The sequence below is a fragment of the Panthera uncia genome, unplaced genomic scaffold, assembly GCF_023721935.1.
Source record: "Panthera uncia isolate 11264 unplaced genomic scaffold, Puncia_PCG_1.0 HiC_scaffold_1345, whole genome shotgun sequence".
In the NCBI taxonomy this organism is placed as follows: domain Eukaryota; kingdom Metazoa; phylum Chordata; class Mammalia; order Carnivora; family Felidae; genus Panthera; species Panthera uncia.
Window position 1 is genome coordinate 1,233 of NW_026057970.1, and position 17,506 is coordinate 18,738.

The following is a 17,506-nucleotide window of genomic DNA, read 5'->3' on the forward strand; positions in this document are numbered from 1 at the left end:
TCTGCTCCTCCCCCACCCCCGCTCTCTCTGTCTCTCTCTCTCTCTCTTTCTGTGTCTCTCAATAAATAAAACATTAAATAAAACATATAAAAATTTTTTTAATCAATCAGGGGATATTGAAACAACAGACATTAAATCTCAAGTTCTTCAAGCAAATTGGAAATTGTTCATGATATAATATTAAGCAAAAAAAAGCAGCGCGAGTGTGGTTTCAGGTCTAGATGGAATAGGTAAAAATAATTTTTTTAATAAAAACGCTAAGAGTAGTTCTGTTTCTATCCTGGGATCTCCAAATTTTCTACAAGAAACACTTTTAGAGGGTGAGGGCCTTGGCAGAGAATTAACTTACGGTCCAAGAATCAAAGGGTAGAATGACTTCCACTTTACAGGCTGTCAGCTTTGAGGTTTCTCCCTTAAAGAAACAGACAGCCAGAAGGGTTTTCACAATTGCTACATCAGCTCTGTCAACGGAGACAGAACTAGAACCGGAAGCAGCACAGGTGCAAACAGCCAGCACCATCCAGTCTCCCCGTATAAGTGAGGATGAAAAAAGCAAGATCACCCACTTTCCACCATCTGCTGCTGTACCCCCATCACAGTATTTTAAAAGCTTGCTTCTCGTTCATGTCCTACCTTTTGAGTGTTTCATAATGGGCCCAAAGTGATCTGGGAAATATAATCCAAATATAAAGTAACTAATGATATTACTAATAAATAAACCACAGGAAATGGGCTTTGCTCTTCTCTGGAAGACAAAAGGATACATTACAAATATTAATGACTTCTTAGTCCAAAAAGGCTTGCAACCACCACAAGACTATAAGGGATACTGGTCCTTGTTTTCTTTAGCCACAATGTAGTTATCATTCAGAAAAAAAAAAAAAAAAATTGCAACAATACTCAAAAACTGCAGCTTCAGACTAAATAATAGAAAAAATATAAATATATGGAGCAAGGTAGGAGAGTAAATAATATTAACTAGCAATATAAGTGGAATGTAAGAAACTCAACAATGAAAAGTGCAGGGTCACATTATTGCAAGGTTAATGAAACTCTCTGGCCCAGAGTTCCCAAGGCCCAGGAGCTAATCACCTATTGTATTAAAATACAAACTTTCATTAATACAGGCTATGCTGAGTGCCTATTACAGGGGTTTATAGTATTTGACCTTTGCCAAAATAGTTTCAGTCCCTGACAGTTTCTTGATTAGCATCAATTAGTGAAGAGTTTCTATCCAAACAAGTAAAACAGGTTTAGGTTTTCTTTCCTTCCTTCCTTCCTTTTTCTTTCTCTTTCTTTTTTTTTTTTTTAATGTACCTTCTTAAGAGAGAGAGAGGGTCTTGTCTTAAAAATGAGAACAGAAGTCATCAAGGTAATTTCAGAGCTAGGTCTGAAAGATGACAAGATCCTGAAGCATAGCCCACTAGTGCAGGCCTCAATACTTAGGGGTGTGGCACACACAATGTATTTACTGTATCATTAGCAACAGTGCTAGCTTTTTAAATAGAAGGCTATTTTTAAATCCAGTGCACGTTCACAACCATATGTCAACTTATTTTACAGGCAGGTAGAACAGTAGGTCTCTGGGTACTTTTCTAACAATATGGCTTGAACAGAAACCTGCCTGTGTTAGACACTGTAGAAAAACATTGTTTATTGTCTGATGTACTCTGAGTCACGCCATTTTTAAGCAAGCATCTCTGCCCTTAGCTTCCCTTTTGAATTAAAATTGCCAAGATAATGAAGCCAAATTACCACTGTGAGACACTAATTTGCTGCACAAATTTAGGCAACGCACAAGCATGGCTCCGTTAGAGGAGAATCTGCTTAGTGTATTAAATTTGGACCCAAAGCATCTAAATGGAGAGTATTTTCTTCAATCCATTAAAAAGTTGAATGTTGCAAAACTACTCTCTTCTATTCATAAGGCCTTGCGAAGAGTTTAGCAGAAATAAATTTTATTCCCATGGAGAAGAAACAAACTATAGGATATTTTCTCAACACTAAGGATATCAAATTTGGTCAGGACGCAGGAGACCAGGCCTCGTCAGCGATTTCTGGCCAGTGAGCCTATAGACTCTGAGACACTTCTGGATAGCCATACTTCCCATGCTTGCCATGCCATTCATTGCTACCTAACATCCCACTAAAACCTCATAAAATAAACAAATTATAACTATATGAGGTGATAGATGTGTTAATTAACCTTAATGTAATCATTTTGTAATATACACATGCATATTCAAAATCACTATGTTATACACATGAAACACACACAGTGTTATGGGTCAAGTGTATCTTCATAGAACTGGAAAGAAATCAAATTAAGAAAAATTAAAAAGAAGATTGAAGTTCCACTAAAACAAACCTTTAATTTGTTAATAATAAAATCCTATCTGAAATGCATATTCCCTACTCTCTTAGGCATTCACCAGGCCTAAGGCCCAAGAAGCATCAATTCCTTTGCAGCAGCACAGGCTATATAGGAGGGCAAATTCTCCTAAAGGTCGTATCTCTGCACTTGGCACTTGCAAGTACTATTCCCTTAGGAATCCAGATAGGTTCAGAATTCTATTATCTGTTTTTTATAGATGAGGTATACTTAAAGAAGACATCGTGCCTGTCCATGCCCACCAGACACAGGATGCACATGAACACACTGATTCAAGGAAAAAGGGCAAATGACGTGGCTGATACAGAAAAAAGTATAACGCTACGTACAATTTGCAGAGTCATTCCAATGGGGTAACCAGCAAGAAAGGCAGTGTGGGAACCAGGATTTGAAAGAAGAAGAGAAATCTGACAGAGATACAGTCGTAGGGAAAGGCAAAGAGAAAGAAGGACATTCCAGGAATTTCCCCAAATACTGATAAACAGGTCAAATTCCTTGGCACAGGAAATTGCTTCATACCAAAAAGGTTTCCAAGTTCCAGCTAATGACTGGATTGTAAACAATGTTGTCCAAAATAAGAAAGCTCTAGGACAATAAAAGATTTTGGACACTTACCAATTCATAGCATCATTTCTAACATTCAAAGCGTCAAGGTTTGTCCTCTTAATTTTGTCACCACACAAACTGCAAATATCCACTAAATGATTCAGAAATCACGCCTATCACATCTCAAATAATACAAACATTTAGGAAACCAGAAAAACAGATACCAATTTTATAGGCCCAGGACACAATGTAGACCAATCCCAAACACATTCATGGATAAATGAGAAGAATCCTTTCACTGGCATATGATTGATCAATAAAGACCCCAAACTATCCTACCCGCAGAAAACAAATGCTCAGCAAACATAAAAGAAGATCAAAGAACTTTCATGATTGCAGGTATCAGCATTCTGGAAAGGCTTTCCTCACGTCTGATTCGTAACCTCTCAAAGTTAACTAACGTTTGTGTTTTCATTGGTAATGTTAAGTGCAAAAAGTTGGTAATGATGAAAGAAGCCAAAATACTTTAAACAAGTAATCCATGAGACCCTTGTTCCCACCCTTTACAAATCTGAATTTTCACAAATTGTATATCTACTCAAATGCTGAGTGATGTAATCAAGGAAAGTATATCAGTATATAACACTTGGCAGTAATAAATGAACTGCTGTCAGATTACACTTGCCAAAATCCAAAATCTTTAAATGCGCTACAATGAGTTTAGATTATAGCATTTCCTAATTCACCACCAAGAAAACAAGACCAATGACTAACATTGATACTGATAACAAGATCCTGAATCTTGGTAAAAGTCTAACCTAAGCAATCAAAATAGTTTGTATATAGGCTGAACTAAAGAAATTCGTCTAAATTCAAATCAAAACTTTGTTTTTTAGAGATTTTCTTCTTCCAGAAGTTACTGTAACAAAGAAAAAACCTCCCAGGAAATTTCTTACAAGCACTAGTTTTGCTTAATCTCAATACATGCCTTACATATATAACGAAGACAGTTAGGGTGCTGTTTTGTTGCTTACTTACCTGGGGATTTTTTATTTGATCTTGATTGCACCGAATGAGACTGTCGAGGCAGCAGAGGTGATGAAGGCAGAGACATTGAGACACCTTTGGCCAAGCTCACCCTGTAGGTGTCTTCTGCCACAGGAACGCTGCTCACAGACAAGTCACCACCATGGCCAGGGGGCAGGACTGGGGGAGAAGTCTCTGGACCAAAGTCACCTCCTGGAGTGAAGAGAAAAAACCATAAATTAGGTCATCTATTACAGGTAGATTAATTCCTAAGAACTACATCCTTAGAATATAATTCTCATATGTCACCTATGTATGTTGTTTTTTTAATGTTTTCTTTTCTTCTACCACTCATAACTTTTTCTATGTGAGAGAAAATTCAAGTTTCACCACTCAAGTATCAATGAACTCTGCCTCATACACCATTCTGGACCATATCAACTGGCCCAGTTTCGCTCCTAACAATGGGTCCAGAAAGCCATCAATCTCAGATTAGATTAAGACCAAGTATGAATGATTCACAAGAAGCTGTGATTTCAGATTTCAGCTGAAGTAGGGGAGGGAGGTTATTGGTCTTACCCAAGTATCTTAGAGTAGATTCGAACACCCAGATTCATTCCAGAACTCCGACTTCACTTCTCTCCAATAAAAGACTCCAAGAGAGGGTCTCTCTACTTCAACATTCCTCCCCAGCACTATATCTCTTCTCTCATTAGATCTACTCCATACTACCCATGGCACAGGGTCCACCCTCCTTCAATTCGACCAGCCCAACCCTTAGTCATGAGACTAGAAATATGACTTACTGATGAAGCTGGTTCTTCTTGGTATTCAGCTTAAGAATAAACAAGCTTACTATTATGAAATCAGATATTCTAGGGTAAGCAGATCCAACAACAAAATACAGAGGATGCAATTACAGTATAGAGAGTACAAAAGGAAGGGAGTATGGTGGTGAGGATTAGCCTCTCTGAAAAAGATACAGCTGGTCCTCAAGTATTCCGATAACAAGCTCTCCTCTTATTGTTCCTCCCCTACCCATTACTTCCCCCCCTCTAGTGTGTACTATGAAGCAACTGAGGACAGGTAAAGAGGGAAGGTAAATCATTACCCTGATGATTAAAACATCTACAAGCTCTAATTTATATACAGAACTGGAAAGATATAGAAAGTTTTCCATAAGCAAACTAGTCTCTCTGATAAATACTACCCAAATGGTCCTTATCAGGCCTTCCTGACTCTGAAAACTCAAGGCCTGGATTTGAATCAGAACTCAACTTGTGTAGATCTTTGTGCACAAGACTCAAAAGGGATGTGATCCAAACCATCAAGTTCAAATTGCATCGCTGTGCTTGTTTTTCATGTTAGGAGGCACGGTGAAATATGTAGTCACCCCCTCCACACACTGGGAGTTTGGGGGGTGGGGGTTAAAACTGGCAGACAGGCTCATGCTTGATCCTCAAAGGCAGCTCAAAACCAGTAGATCTGTGAACAGAAAAGCCGTGGGTCCCACAATGGATAAGTTGGCAACATCAGAAAGGTAATTTTAGTCACACCTGGGCCAGCTATGCTTGAAGGATTTTAACAAACTTGGACATTTAGTGATAAATCTTAAGTTTCCCAAGTGACTGGTATTTGAAGAAGAAAACAATTACCAGGAAACCTTCACCAGAATTTTCAAAAAAAGGAGCATTCACACAAATGTTCTGTCCCTGAGGGAAGGAAGCAAGAAGGAATTAGTGGAAATCTTTACATCCTAAATCTATGTGAACAGCGAAGTCACCCACTCTGGTCCTCCTATAACCCTCGTTCACCCTGCTTTATGATGTGTACCGTGAGATACCACCAATTCCCAGGACCCAGGAGCCACTCTTACACCACTGTGGATAAAGCCAGAAATCTTTCTGAAACCACTTGTCCTTGAGGTCTTGAGCCAGGACATGAAGTTTCCCAGGTGCCTCTCCTTTGACTATCTGTCAATGAAAGAGATCTTAAGGCAGAGCTGGGGGTATACTGCAATGCCAGTGCCCATTGGGGCTAAGTGCCTCCCCGACTAAGGAGATTTGAGAAGATAGAGGAAAAGAGAGCTGTTTTCTCCGGTCCTATATCTGGTGCTCATGACCAGTCCCCACCACCACATTGGTCTCATCTAGGGAATGCAAGCAGGTGCTATGCCTACAAGAACGGTGCCTGGTCACCTGACTCCTGGCTATTTGGCAACAAAACTAGGAGAGGTAGAACTTGGAAAGCGCTGAGGCCACAGCCCCAAGGGGTACATGCACAGGATGTGCAGGGGACCTTGAAGAGGTTGTCCATGTGGTTTGAAAAGAGCTGCATTGCCCTGTGGCTGGCGCTTACACCATCCCAATCACCAAGCTGGTAGTCCAATGTCTAGACTGGCCGGATAGGAGCAGGCACTGTGACAAGGTATGGTCTTCCCTACTCACACAGAAATATTTCTAACCTTTACAATAAACAAAACAAAACAAAACCCAAACCAGACTTCAAGTCCCTTAATTTGGATGGGGACACAATATTAGGGAGAAAGGCATCTAACAACACCAGAAATAAAAAATAAGCTCCTTACTGAGAAAGGGTTTATTTTCTTAAATACTTCATATTCTCCAATGATACAAACAAAAGAGGGGAGTTAAGGATAAAAGAAAATTAAAGGGTTTCCTAATTATAAAATGTGCCCATAAACTTTGTTTATATCAAGCAAAGCAAATATTTTCATTAACTCCAAGTATGGTGGGGATGAGTTTCCAAAGCAGGCTGTAACCATGAGGACCTTCAGCCTTCTGAGCAGCTGCACTCTGACACTCTGGTTTTATGTGGTCTGCAATAAAAAGGGACTCGGAGATGGGGCTCGGGAAGGAAGGGTTTCTATTTCAGGATTACTTGAACATCTTACTATATTATCATTCCCAAACATTTTCTGTTGGTTTGTCCTTCAGACACAAAGACCCCTAACTTCCAGTTTCCTTTTATTAGAAAGGCACAAAGCAGGAAGAGAAATTTTATGTATGAACAGGCAGCATGAAACAAGTTGGGTGATTCAGCAGCTTAGAAGCTGGGGGCAGCATTCCGGAGCCTGGTGCTTTAACTACATGTAGGCAAAGGGGTTCAGGTCAAAGTAAATCCGAGAGCATCACAAGGATGCAGACGACGCCAAGGGCAGAAAGTGAAAATCTCCTAAGGGTATCCACAAGAATTATACAATACTGGTTTTGGGCAACAGGACACCAGAAATTCTCTGGTTGATTTAACATTCCACAGCAGATGCTTAAAGAGGTTTTAAGAGGAATTAAAAACATTTCACTGCAATAACCAGCACTGTGGACACATTTCCTTTAGCTCCAAATAGTTGGTGTCCTTTGAACTGTGACCTATTTTATTCCCACCTCAATTAAGTGATAAGATACACTTTGATCACCATTCCTGCTACTCCAGAAATGCCAGGCTAGGTAGGATGACCATGTTATCAACCACCAATGATCTATCAGGTCCCCTCCTGTTCCACTGGCAGGTGTTTCCCATGAAACATTCATACACCACAGATACATGCATCCACCCCACCATGCTTTTAATCTCGGAGAGTATCTAATTCAATCACATTGTTTCACAGACAGAAAACAATGGGACATAGGGGTTGAAATTGACGAGCAGGGGTCAAACACCTAGAATGACCTTCTCTCCCAATTCCTAAAACTGGCCAGCTCAGGCTCTAACACACTACCCCACACGTCTGAGGGGTGCCCAGATGGCTCAGTCGGCTGAGCACCTGACTTCGGTTCAGGTCATGATCTCACAATTGTGAGTTTGAGCCCCATGTTGGGCTCTGTGCTGACAGCTCAGAGCCCGGAGTCTGCTTTGGATTCTGTCCCCCTCTCTCTCTGCCCTTCGCCTGCTCTTGCTTGGTCTCTCTCTCAAAAATAAACAAACAAAGAAGAAAAAAGACCTGTACTTTGAAAAAAAAAATGGAGGTACCCAAAACAGACATATTTTTAAGTAACAAGTCTGTAAAGGGTCAGCACAGTTTTGCTTTTAAAGTTTAGGCTTTGCAGGTCACATACAGCCTCCATCACACGCATGCACACACACACACACCACAAACCCACACATACTTTTAAAATCACCACTTCTTTGAATTCCAAAAATAAAAGACCATAAATGGCATGGGGGCATAAGGTTCTTCCTATTTGTAATACATATAACTAAATATGTACATACGCACATATGTATGACACAAAGGAACTATAAGTCCCAGTCATAGTTTGCCAAGATAATAGAATTATCAAAGGGGATAAAGCCATCCAATAAGGCATTTTAAATTGGCAGAAATGGCTTTTGATAACACTTCTTTATTTAAAAATTTTTTTCTACTGTTATAGACTGTGAAAAGGGATTTAAGTTCATAATGGAAGAAAATGCAAATCTGGGAGATGATGAATGTTTAAAGGTGTCTATGCAGAATGGCAATGTCCAACATTACAGATTAAAGTAAATGGAGTGCAGGATTAGAGAAGGCTTAAAAAACGAGGGCAAAGAAGCCAGGGAGATGAAAGCAAAATCGCATTTCAGAAAGAGCAGACCTGAGAAAGGCAAGGGTGAGCTCAAACATTCAGGTAAATAGGTCTGCAGATGCAGGAAATAAGATTTCCATTTATTGTGCCATTGAAATCACTAGGTGGGGGGGTGGGGAGGGTCAGGTGGAGGGGGGAGGGTGGAAGCTCAGAATAGAAAGAAAGAATGTTCTGTTTATCCAGTTCCAGAAAACGGGACTTGTGCAGTACATTTAACTAGGGCATTAAATGTGTTAGGGCATCTTTTGTGCAGTCCCCGCCTGGGAGTGCATTAATGTTTCTTAAACATATTTTCCATCATAAGGTTTTATAACCACATAACTCATATATATTTACAGAAACCTAGAAAATTGGAAGATTTCCTCCCACAAGATCCAAGTATCATTTTGGGAGCCTTTGGAAGGCTCCCTCTGCAACCGAAAGCATTTTAAACTGTTTTATGTCTTATAGGATCTCCCCAAGTAACCAGCCAAAGCTACTGATTGTTAATGTACATTTTCAAAAAGAGAGTCAAGATAAATGTATCCAAGAAAGCAATTTTCCAGAACATTATTCACAGAGTCGTGACTAAGACTCAAACAATACTGTTAGGAGGCAACAAAGCAGCTAACTTCTACCCCCACTCCCCAGTACAGAAAAACCTGGTCAACAGGACAAGTTTATCCTTTTGTCTTCAAAAATCCACGAAGCAGATTCTACATGGAGATCAGTAAATACTATCCTCACAGTTTTATTCTCAATACTCAGTGGTTACAGAACCAGACATACTTTACCCTGACACAGACGATGAGGAAAGAGACTGGCATTTCCTCTCTTATTGTCAAAATTCTCCTTTAAGGCAGGTCCACCAGGCAAGAGTTTCTAAGCTTAAAGAATACAAGACCTCAGAAAAATTCCACCCCCAAGCCCTAGAGGGGTGTATTTCAACACAGTAAGTGCCTTCTTTGACGTACTATGTGTTAGGACAGGGTTCGTTGGAGACACTTTATACCCATTATCTCATATCCTCACAACGACCTCATGAAGTGGGTGTTGTTTTTAATACTCCTCTGACAAGGAGTCTACCACACAGAAAGTACCCAGCATCTTGCCCAAGGACACCGACCAATGGCAGGGCTGACTCTGAATCCAGGCAGTCCAATCCAGAATCTATTCCACTACCCTGAAAAAAGGGTACTGAGCTATGCCTTTCAACATTACGTCATTTTGAATACTTAATAGGGAATGCCAAAAATAGTATATGTAGGTCTATGCACAGTACCAGGCCACTGTGAAAAGAAACCTGTTCCCTCATCTATTTTCACTTTTCGTGCAGGCTGGTTAATTAGCTCCACAGCACTCCTGGACCATTCCATTTGGGAGGCACCGGGCTCAGATCATTAATTTTCTTTCAGTCAGTCACACCTTATGCTGTCACCACGCAAGCAAAGTGGATCTGAGTTAGATGTTTAGTAACCAAGCACCTTAAATAGTTTCTTCTCCTTTCCCTTTGCACTGTAAATTCATTTAACTCTTGCAGCATTTGGCCCTGCTCTCTCTGCCCAGGGTGGATGTGCTGAGTGTCATTCTCGCCTCATCGAATCAAGAATGTGGCCACTCTATCCGGCCCAGAGGAAGAAGAAAGCAGTGGGCTGGCTGTGGTCAAAGCAGCCTGGTAGGATTCATCCTCAATCTACATGGAATCCGTTATTCTGTATTTCCTTGTCAGGTACACTCAGTACTCGGGTCCCTGAGTCCACTGGGTCTGCTGCTCCTGCACACGACTAAAGCTGTAGTGCCCAATCCCTGCACACAGGGAAACCTGAGCCCTTCCCAGCGAGGCTGTTGTAACTAGTCTGGGGTATGGTTCAGGCACTGACAGGTCTCCCCCAAGTGATTCTCAGGTGCAGCCAGGATTGAGAACCACTGAGGCAGGAAGGTGGTCAAAGAGATCCAAAATGTTTATGCTCCTATTCCAAGACAGAGGTGGGAGAGATGAAAAGGGAAAGAAATTGGAGAACACCATACAGATGATTGTAACACAATGTACATTCCTTGAGTGTGTGTGTGTGTATGTGTATATGTGTGCCTATCTGTATACACATCTGTATATACACTATAAACTTATGTATATAAATCTGTGTAAACATACACAGTTGTACATGTGTGGGGTCTCTAGAAGGACACACAGGAACCAGCAGCAGTGGCCGACTCTGGGAAAGGGAAATGACCAGTTGGGAGCATGGATGAGAGGTGTATACTTTTATATGGTTTACATTTTATGTACATATGTTTCCTGTAAATATTTTATATTTGCATCCCCTAGGATTGAGCCTTGTATGGACATGAAGATCTTAAGTCTAAATGAGCCACCCACCATGGCCTGACCTGGCAAGTGGATGAAATGAAGATCTGTTCCACAAAGATCATCCAAAGTGACCATGTTTGGGGCTGACCACTAGAGGAGCTTATGTTCTACTGACTGAAGTGGACGCAGTACAGGACCCTGCTCTGAAGAAGGTCAGATTCTCGGTAGCACAGAACACACGTGCTCCCATCATCGATGGGCTCTGTGTAGGCACACATTTCATTTCTTTTCTGCCCACTCTGCATTCCGGCTCTCTTCCAGGTCCTGGGCATCTCTGCTGCTGGTGGTGGAGTGTGTGTGGTGGTTGCAGCACACACAGAATAATCCAGAGGTCTGCCAGGAAGAGGGCAGGAAGAGAGACAGGCTTGGCAGGGGGGTAGAGGGGATGGGGAGGAAGCAGAGGCTGAAAGGGCTAGGAATGAAACAGGCAGGACCAAGGACTATGGAAGTACAAGGAAGAGGGGGGACAGCCCATAGTACAGGGGGTGGGGTGATGGTAGGCTAAAGGTGGTAATTCCTGTTTCACTTAAAACATCTCCCAAGACCCTGATAAAATACTTGTAACTACAAAGTAAGAGGCAAGCTCATAAATGCAAAAAGCATATGGAAAGATAAGGGAGTGTCAGAAAAGGAAAGAACTTCCAATAATGTAAGGATAGTAACAGGGCATCTTTTGTTGTTATTGAAACAACCAGGGGCCTAAGCACACTTAGTCCACCAGGTCAGAGAGCTATCCAGGCCCTTTCCTGGGCATCTGCTCCTGTCTTTCCCCCACACCTACCAACAGGAACCAACAGATCAATCCATGTAGGTAAAACAGGGCTGACTAGGGGCACCCGGGTAGCTCCGTTGGTTAGGAGTCTGACTTTGGCTCAGGTCATGATCTCACCGTTCATGAGTTTGAGTCCTGCATCGGGCTCTGTGCTGACAGCTCAGAGCCTGGAGCCTGCTTCATATTCTGTGTGTGTCTCTCTCTGCCCCTCCCCAGCTCGTACTCTATGTCTCTCTCTTTCTCAAAAACAAAACAAACAAATCAAAATCAACAACAACAACAACAAAAAAAACAGGGCTGACTATACCTTTTCTCTTTGATGAAAAGCCTCCCCTACAAACACCCCCAAAATAATAAATGATGGCAGAATGAGCAAACATATAGCTTATGAGAGAAAGGAAAAGAGTATCTTCTTGAAGACTCAAAAAAAAAAAAAAAAGACGGAGAAAAAAAATTCAGTGAATTGCATGGCACCCTCAGTAGAATACAGGATAATATGGCCTCTATACCCTTCATATGCTGTGTTATTTTGATTATTTTATCTATACACTAGATTCACACTAAAAATAAGGGAAGACAAGCAAGGAAATTTAAAAAGCAGTAACCAGATTTCGATCCACATTTCAGGCATAAAGAATAAAATTAACACTATAGAAAATCCACTCGGTGATAAAGAACAAGCTTGAGGAAGTCTCCCTAGAATCAGAGGAGAAGGGCAAACATTTTAATGATGTGAGTAAAGATTATAGATATGAAAAACAAAAGGTGTTTTTGAGATGAAATGAGGACATGATATTTTAAAAACTAAAAACAAACAAACCTTGGGGCACCTGGGTGGCTCAGTGAGTTAAGCATCCAACTCTTAATTTCAGCTCAGCTCATGAGCTCACAGTTTGTGAGTTCGAGCCCTACACGGGGTTTCATGCTGCTAGTACAGAACCTGCTTGGGCTTCTCTCTCCCTCTCTCTGCCCCTCTCTGCTCATGTGTTCTCTCTTTCTCTTTCTCAAAATAAATAAATACACTTTAGAAAAAAAGGAAACAAACCCAACAGGGTACCTGGCAGGCTCAGTCAGTTAAGCATTTGACTTTGGCTCAGGTCATGATTTCATAGTTCTTGAGTTCAAGCCCTGCATAGGGCTTTCTGTTGTCAGGACAGAGACGGCTTCAAATCCTCTGTCCCCCTCTCTCTCCGCCCCTCCCCTGCTTGTGTGCACACACACACGCTCTCTCTTTCTCTCTCAAAAATAAACAAACATTTAAAAAATATCTTTTCTGAATTAAAGTATGCAGATAAAAAGAACCCACCATACCCCAGGCTGTTTCCCTGAAGGGACTGCACCTTGACTCACCTTGGCAAAACTAAGCTGATAATTTTTTCTTTATCACAAATATCCAGGTAAGGATATAGAAAAAAAAAAAAAAAAGAAAGAAGGAAAGAAAAAAAGAAAAAAAGAAAAAAAGAAAGAAAAAAAAAAAAAGAAAGGAAAAAATAAAAAAAAAAAAAAAAAAAAAAGTTTAATGGGCTACAAAACCACAGAGACTTTCAAAGGAACCAGAACCCAACTCCCCTCAGACTGCTTATCTTAGTTTCTCAGGCTGCTGTAACAGAGTACCATAAACTGGGTAGCTTAAACAGAAATTGAAGGCTTCAAGTCTACAATTTAAGGGTGTTGGGCAGAGCCAGGCTCTCTCTGAATGCTCTAGGGGAGAATCTAGTCCAAGCCTTTCTTGGTTTCCGGTGTTGCTTGTTATCTTTAGCTTGTAGACACATCAATCTCTGCCTGTGTCATCACATGGCCTCCTCCCCTATGTCTGTGCTTCTTTTCTTCTAAGGACAGTCATAGTAAATTAGGGCCTACCCTAGTCCTATATAATCTCATTTTACCTCAATTATGTCTACAAAGACCCTACTTCCAAATAAGGTCACCTTCACAGGTATTGAGGGTTAGAACCTCAACATCTTTTGGCGGGGACAGAATTCAACCCACAACACTTCTCCTCTCCAACCAATACCAAAAAAACAGAAGTCAAAAGCAACACCCACAGAATTTGAGGGAGGGAATAGCAAGACCAAACCTTATAAAACTATACCAAGTTTTCCATTAAGTACAGTATCAACCAGAAAAAAAATTATCTGAAACTCAAAGGCTCAGAAAATGCCCAGCCCATTTATCCTTCTTGAGAAAAAAAGTTACTTAAGAACCAAAATTAACTACTCAATACTGAGGACATTATCATTAAAAAAAAAAAGGAAAAAAAAAAAGACAAAAAAAAAAAAAAAAAAAAAAAAGAAAAGAAAAGAAAAGAAAAGAAAAGAAAAGAAAAGAAAAGAAAAAAAGGCAATAAACTCTAGCCCAAGCCCAGCCTCCAAACACCTCATTCAGCTGTCTCCCTCTTCTGCTTCCAGTCCCTGCTCATTCAGGAAATGTGGTTTTTGAACCATATCCTTCACCCCTTAGTGCAGAAACAATCTCTTACCTTATCTGGCAAGCTCTTAGAACAATAATGCCCTGTGCCAGAACTTGCTAACAATGGCTAACATTTTTTGCATGGTTGTGACACTGGGCAGAGAGAGCTCTCCCACACCACCGCCCCACCATTTCCTAAACAAGCAGAGGAGTGCAGAACACCACAACAACCATTTTCATTGCCAAGGAACTGAAATTACGAAAAAGAAAGATTTGAGTTTACCATATGATCAACTTAAAAAAAAAAAAAAAACAAAGGGAGCAACATTTAAGCCAGTATACACAATTTTGTATATGCTGTATACCAATGGGAAAAGAATATGCACAACCAAAAGCCAGAAGAAGGTTTGATAAAATGTTGATGGTTATTCTTAAGGGGGTGGAAGCAGCAATGGTTTTTCCCTTTTACATTTCTCGTTTGACATATCTTCTGACATTTTTGTAATGAGAATGTTTTATAAGAAAACACACTTGGGGCTCCTGGGTGGCTCAGTCAATTGACTATCTGACTTCAGGCCCAGGTCATGATCTCACGGTCTGCGGGTTCGAGCCCCACATCAGGCTCTGTGCTGACAGCTTGGAGTCTGTGGAGCCTGCTTCAGATTCTGTGTCTCCCTCTCTCTCTGCCCTGCCCTATGCTCTCTCTCTCTCAAAAATAAACATTAAAAAAGATTTTTTAAAAAAAGAAAACACAATTTATTTTCCATCAAACATTTATTTGAAACATAAATTTGTACCTATCTCTTTCTACTTCTGGAGGTTTCCCAGTAAGCCCCTGCTGGATACCTGCCAAGTTATTGCTCTTATGAATACCCTTCCCCAGGAACAGAGACTCACTTTTCCCTTATCTATGCACCTCCAACTATGCCTACTCAACCACCTGGTTCAGACTTGCCCTTGTCCATGTAGCTTAAACTGTCTATGGTCCTCTTTTCCCCAAGTCTTACAGACATCAAAAAGTCTTCCTTATTGGTTGATCTCACAGGGAAGGTCTGTTCTGGCTGTATTCTATGGTCATTGTGCAGTCCAAGATCCAGTTCCTTGTTCTATATACTTCAAAGTACTTAATAGAACCTCACTGCTCCAGCTCTGTCTACACTCTGATTTCTCTGCTTACAACTTCCAATCTCCAACCAAACTTCTCTTAACATTAAACTTTCTCAAAAACAATATCCTGAATATGACTTCTTGTAACATAGAAAACTCCACTTTTTCTGTAGGTCTTGAGTGTGATGTGAGGAAGAATGACAGTAGGATCACTGTGCTGCATGTCTCACATCTATGTGAATGGTGCCTTGGAACTGCAAGGAGGCAGCCCTGAGGACTGCAGCTACCCATTGAATATCCAACTCCTCAAGCTATCCTCCATCTCAATTACACGCTTAGCCCCACTATGACTGCTGGAGCTCACTTACCCTGGAATTTCACATTGCAGGAAGTACCCAAGTAACACATCAGGATTTACAGAGAGTTCTCTGCTCTAACTAGATATACATGTTCATCAAATGTAACTGTCCTAATAATAATGAGGGTGATTAAGTTAGCAGTAAAGGCCTTACTTTGTGTACCAGACATCTTGCTAAGCACTGTATACACATTAGCTTATTTATTCATCCTATTCCATTTGGTGGCATTGCTCCTGGGCTATAGCTGAGAAAACTATTGCTTAGGGAGCCTACTAAGTGAGCTACCTAGGGCCCCACAGCCTGTAAGTGGTACATGTGGATTTGAACCCAGGCAGTCTGACCCACAGAGTTCTGCATCATGGCTTTACACTGGCCTGCTTCTGTGTACACCATGGATCTCCTAGCCAAGGTGTGTACCAAGCATGGAATGCTTTTCAGTGCTTAAGAAATTCTGACTGTCATCCACAGATAATTTAGCAAGTCATGTTTCCCTGAACGATAATCACCAGGAACATTCTGTCATATTGGACACGATGACATTTTGGGGGTGGAAAAGTAAGTGGAGGGAAAAAGACTTTTAGAACAATACCATAACCAGCACACCACCCCCTCACTGACTACTCAAATCCAAACCCTGGCAGGCCCATCAGCAATACTCCTGCCAACAGGCCTTGTTACAAGAGAAAGGAAGGAGAAGAGGGAGCTGCCACCATTTATCTCATTTCAACTCCTTACAAGGAAAACGGGATCTATAAACATTTGGGGGGAAATGCCTCCAAGTTTCTAGGCAGCCCTGAAAGTTTCTTCCCTACAAAAACACGTTAAAAATGCAATGTAACCAATTCAGCACACATCCTAGAAAAAAGCAGACTAAATCAATTGTGTACATGTGGCTGTTTAACAAGATCCTTTTCAGGCCTGTACTGCAGGGCAGGGAGTGGGAGAATAAGACATTTTCTGCATCTGTTATTTTATTTGCTATATTCCTGCTTCACCAGCACCACCAGCACCACAAATTGGGGCAGGGGAGGGGGGGTGTTGGGGGGGGGAGCATCACTCAGTTTCGGAAAAAAAGCAGCCTCAATGACATGTCTGGTACAATATCTTAGCAACAATGTCAATATTGTCTCACCACAGCTAACCATATTCACATTCTACTCTAATCATGATTTCTCGACTATAAAATGGAATGTGAGCTACTCCATTCATTCTCTGAGCACTGCACTGGGAAACACAGCCCTCTAACAACTTCCATTAAGCTGCATGTAAATTAAATATCAAAATTACATCCAATAGCTATTACTTCCTGTGTATGTAACTTCGAAGCATGAGAATAAGCAAATATTGATGAGGCATCGACATAAACACAAGACCCAAATAAAATATAACTAACAAATTAATTTGATGAAATCCTGTCCCTGGTTATTTCTGGAATGGAACCCTTATCACTCACCTGCTTGTAGACCTGTATTTCCAACTCATCTTTAGAGGGCTGCCAAGAATGGGGTTGATTAGATAATGGGGAAGTTCCTTCTCCCAAGACTTTTCAAAGTCATACACACACACACACACACACACACACACACTTCTGCCATGGCTGGCTGGGGGTGGCCCTGCACAGACTCAGAAACAAACAGCATCCTAGTGGCTCTCAAACCTGGCTAACCATTCAAAAGCCATTATAGGGGCACCTGGGTGGCTCAGTCGATTAAGCATCTGACTCTTGATTTCAGCTCAGGTCATGATCTCATGATTCATGGGATCGGGCCCCACGTCGGGCTCTGTGCTGACAGCGTGGAGTCTGCTTGAGGTTCTCTCTGCCCTTCCCCACTCACACACATGTGCACACACACTCTCTCTCAAAATAAATAAATAAACTTAAAAAAATTACAAATACAGATGCTCGGGTCCCACCACTGAGGAGTGATTCAATACGCAGGATGGGAATTTAACTCACAAATC

The 17,506-nt window shown here is 41.1% G+C and overlaps 1 protein-coding gene across 1 annotated transcript in view; it reads right to left on the reverse strand.

Moving 5' to 3' along the window:
• Positions 1 to 1,546: 1,546 nt before the first annotated feature.
• LOC125916949 (protein TANC1-like) overlaps positions 1,547 to 17,506 on the reverse strand; it is a 110,341-nt gene continuing 94,381 nt past the window's right edge. The window contains exon 3 of the mRNA XM_049623195.1: positions 1,547 to 4,177. Within this exon, the coding sequence (XP_049479152.1) occupies positions 3,969 to 4,177 (209 nt within the window). The 3' untranslated portion in view covers positions 1,547 to 3,968. The remainder of the gene's footprint in view (positions 4,178 to 17,506) is intronic.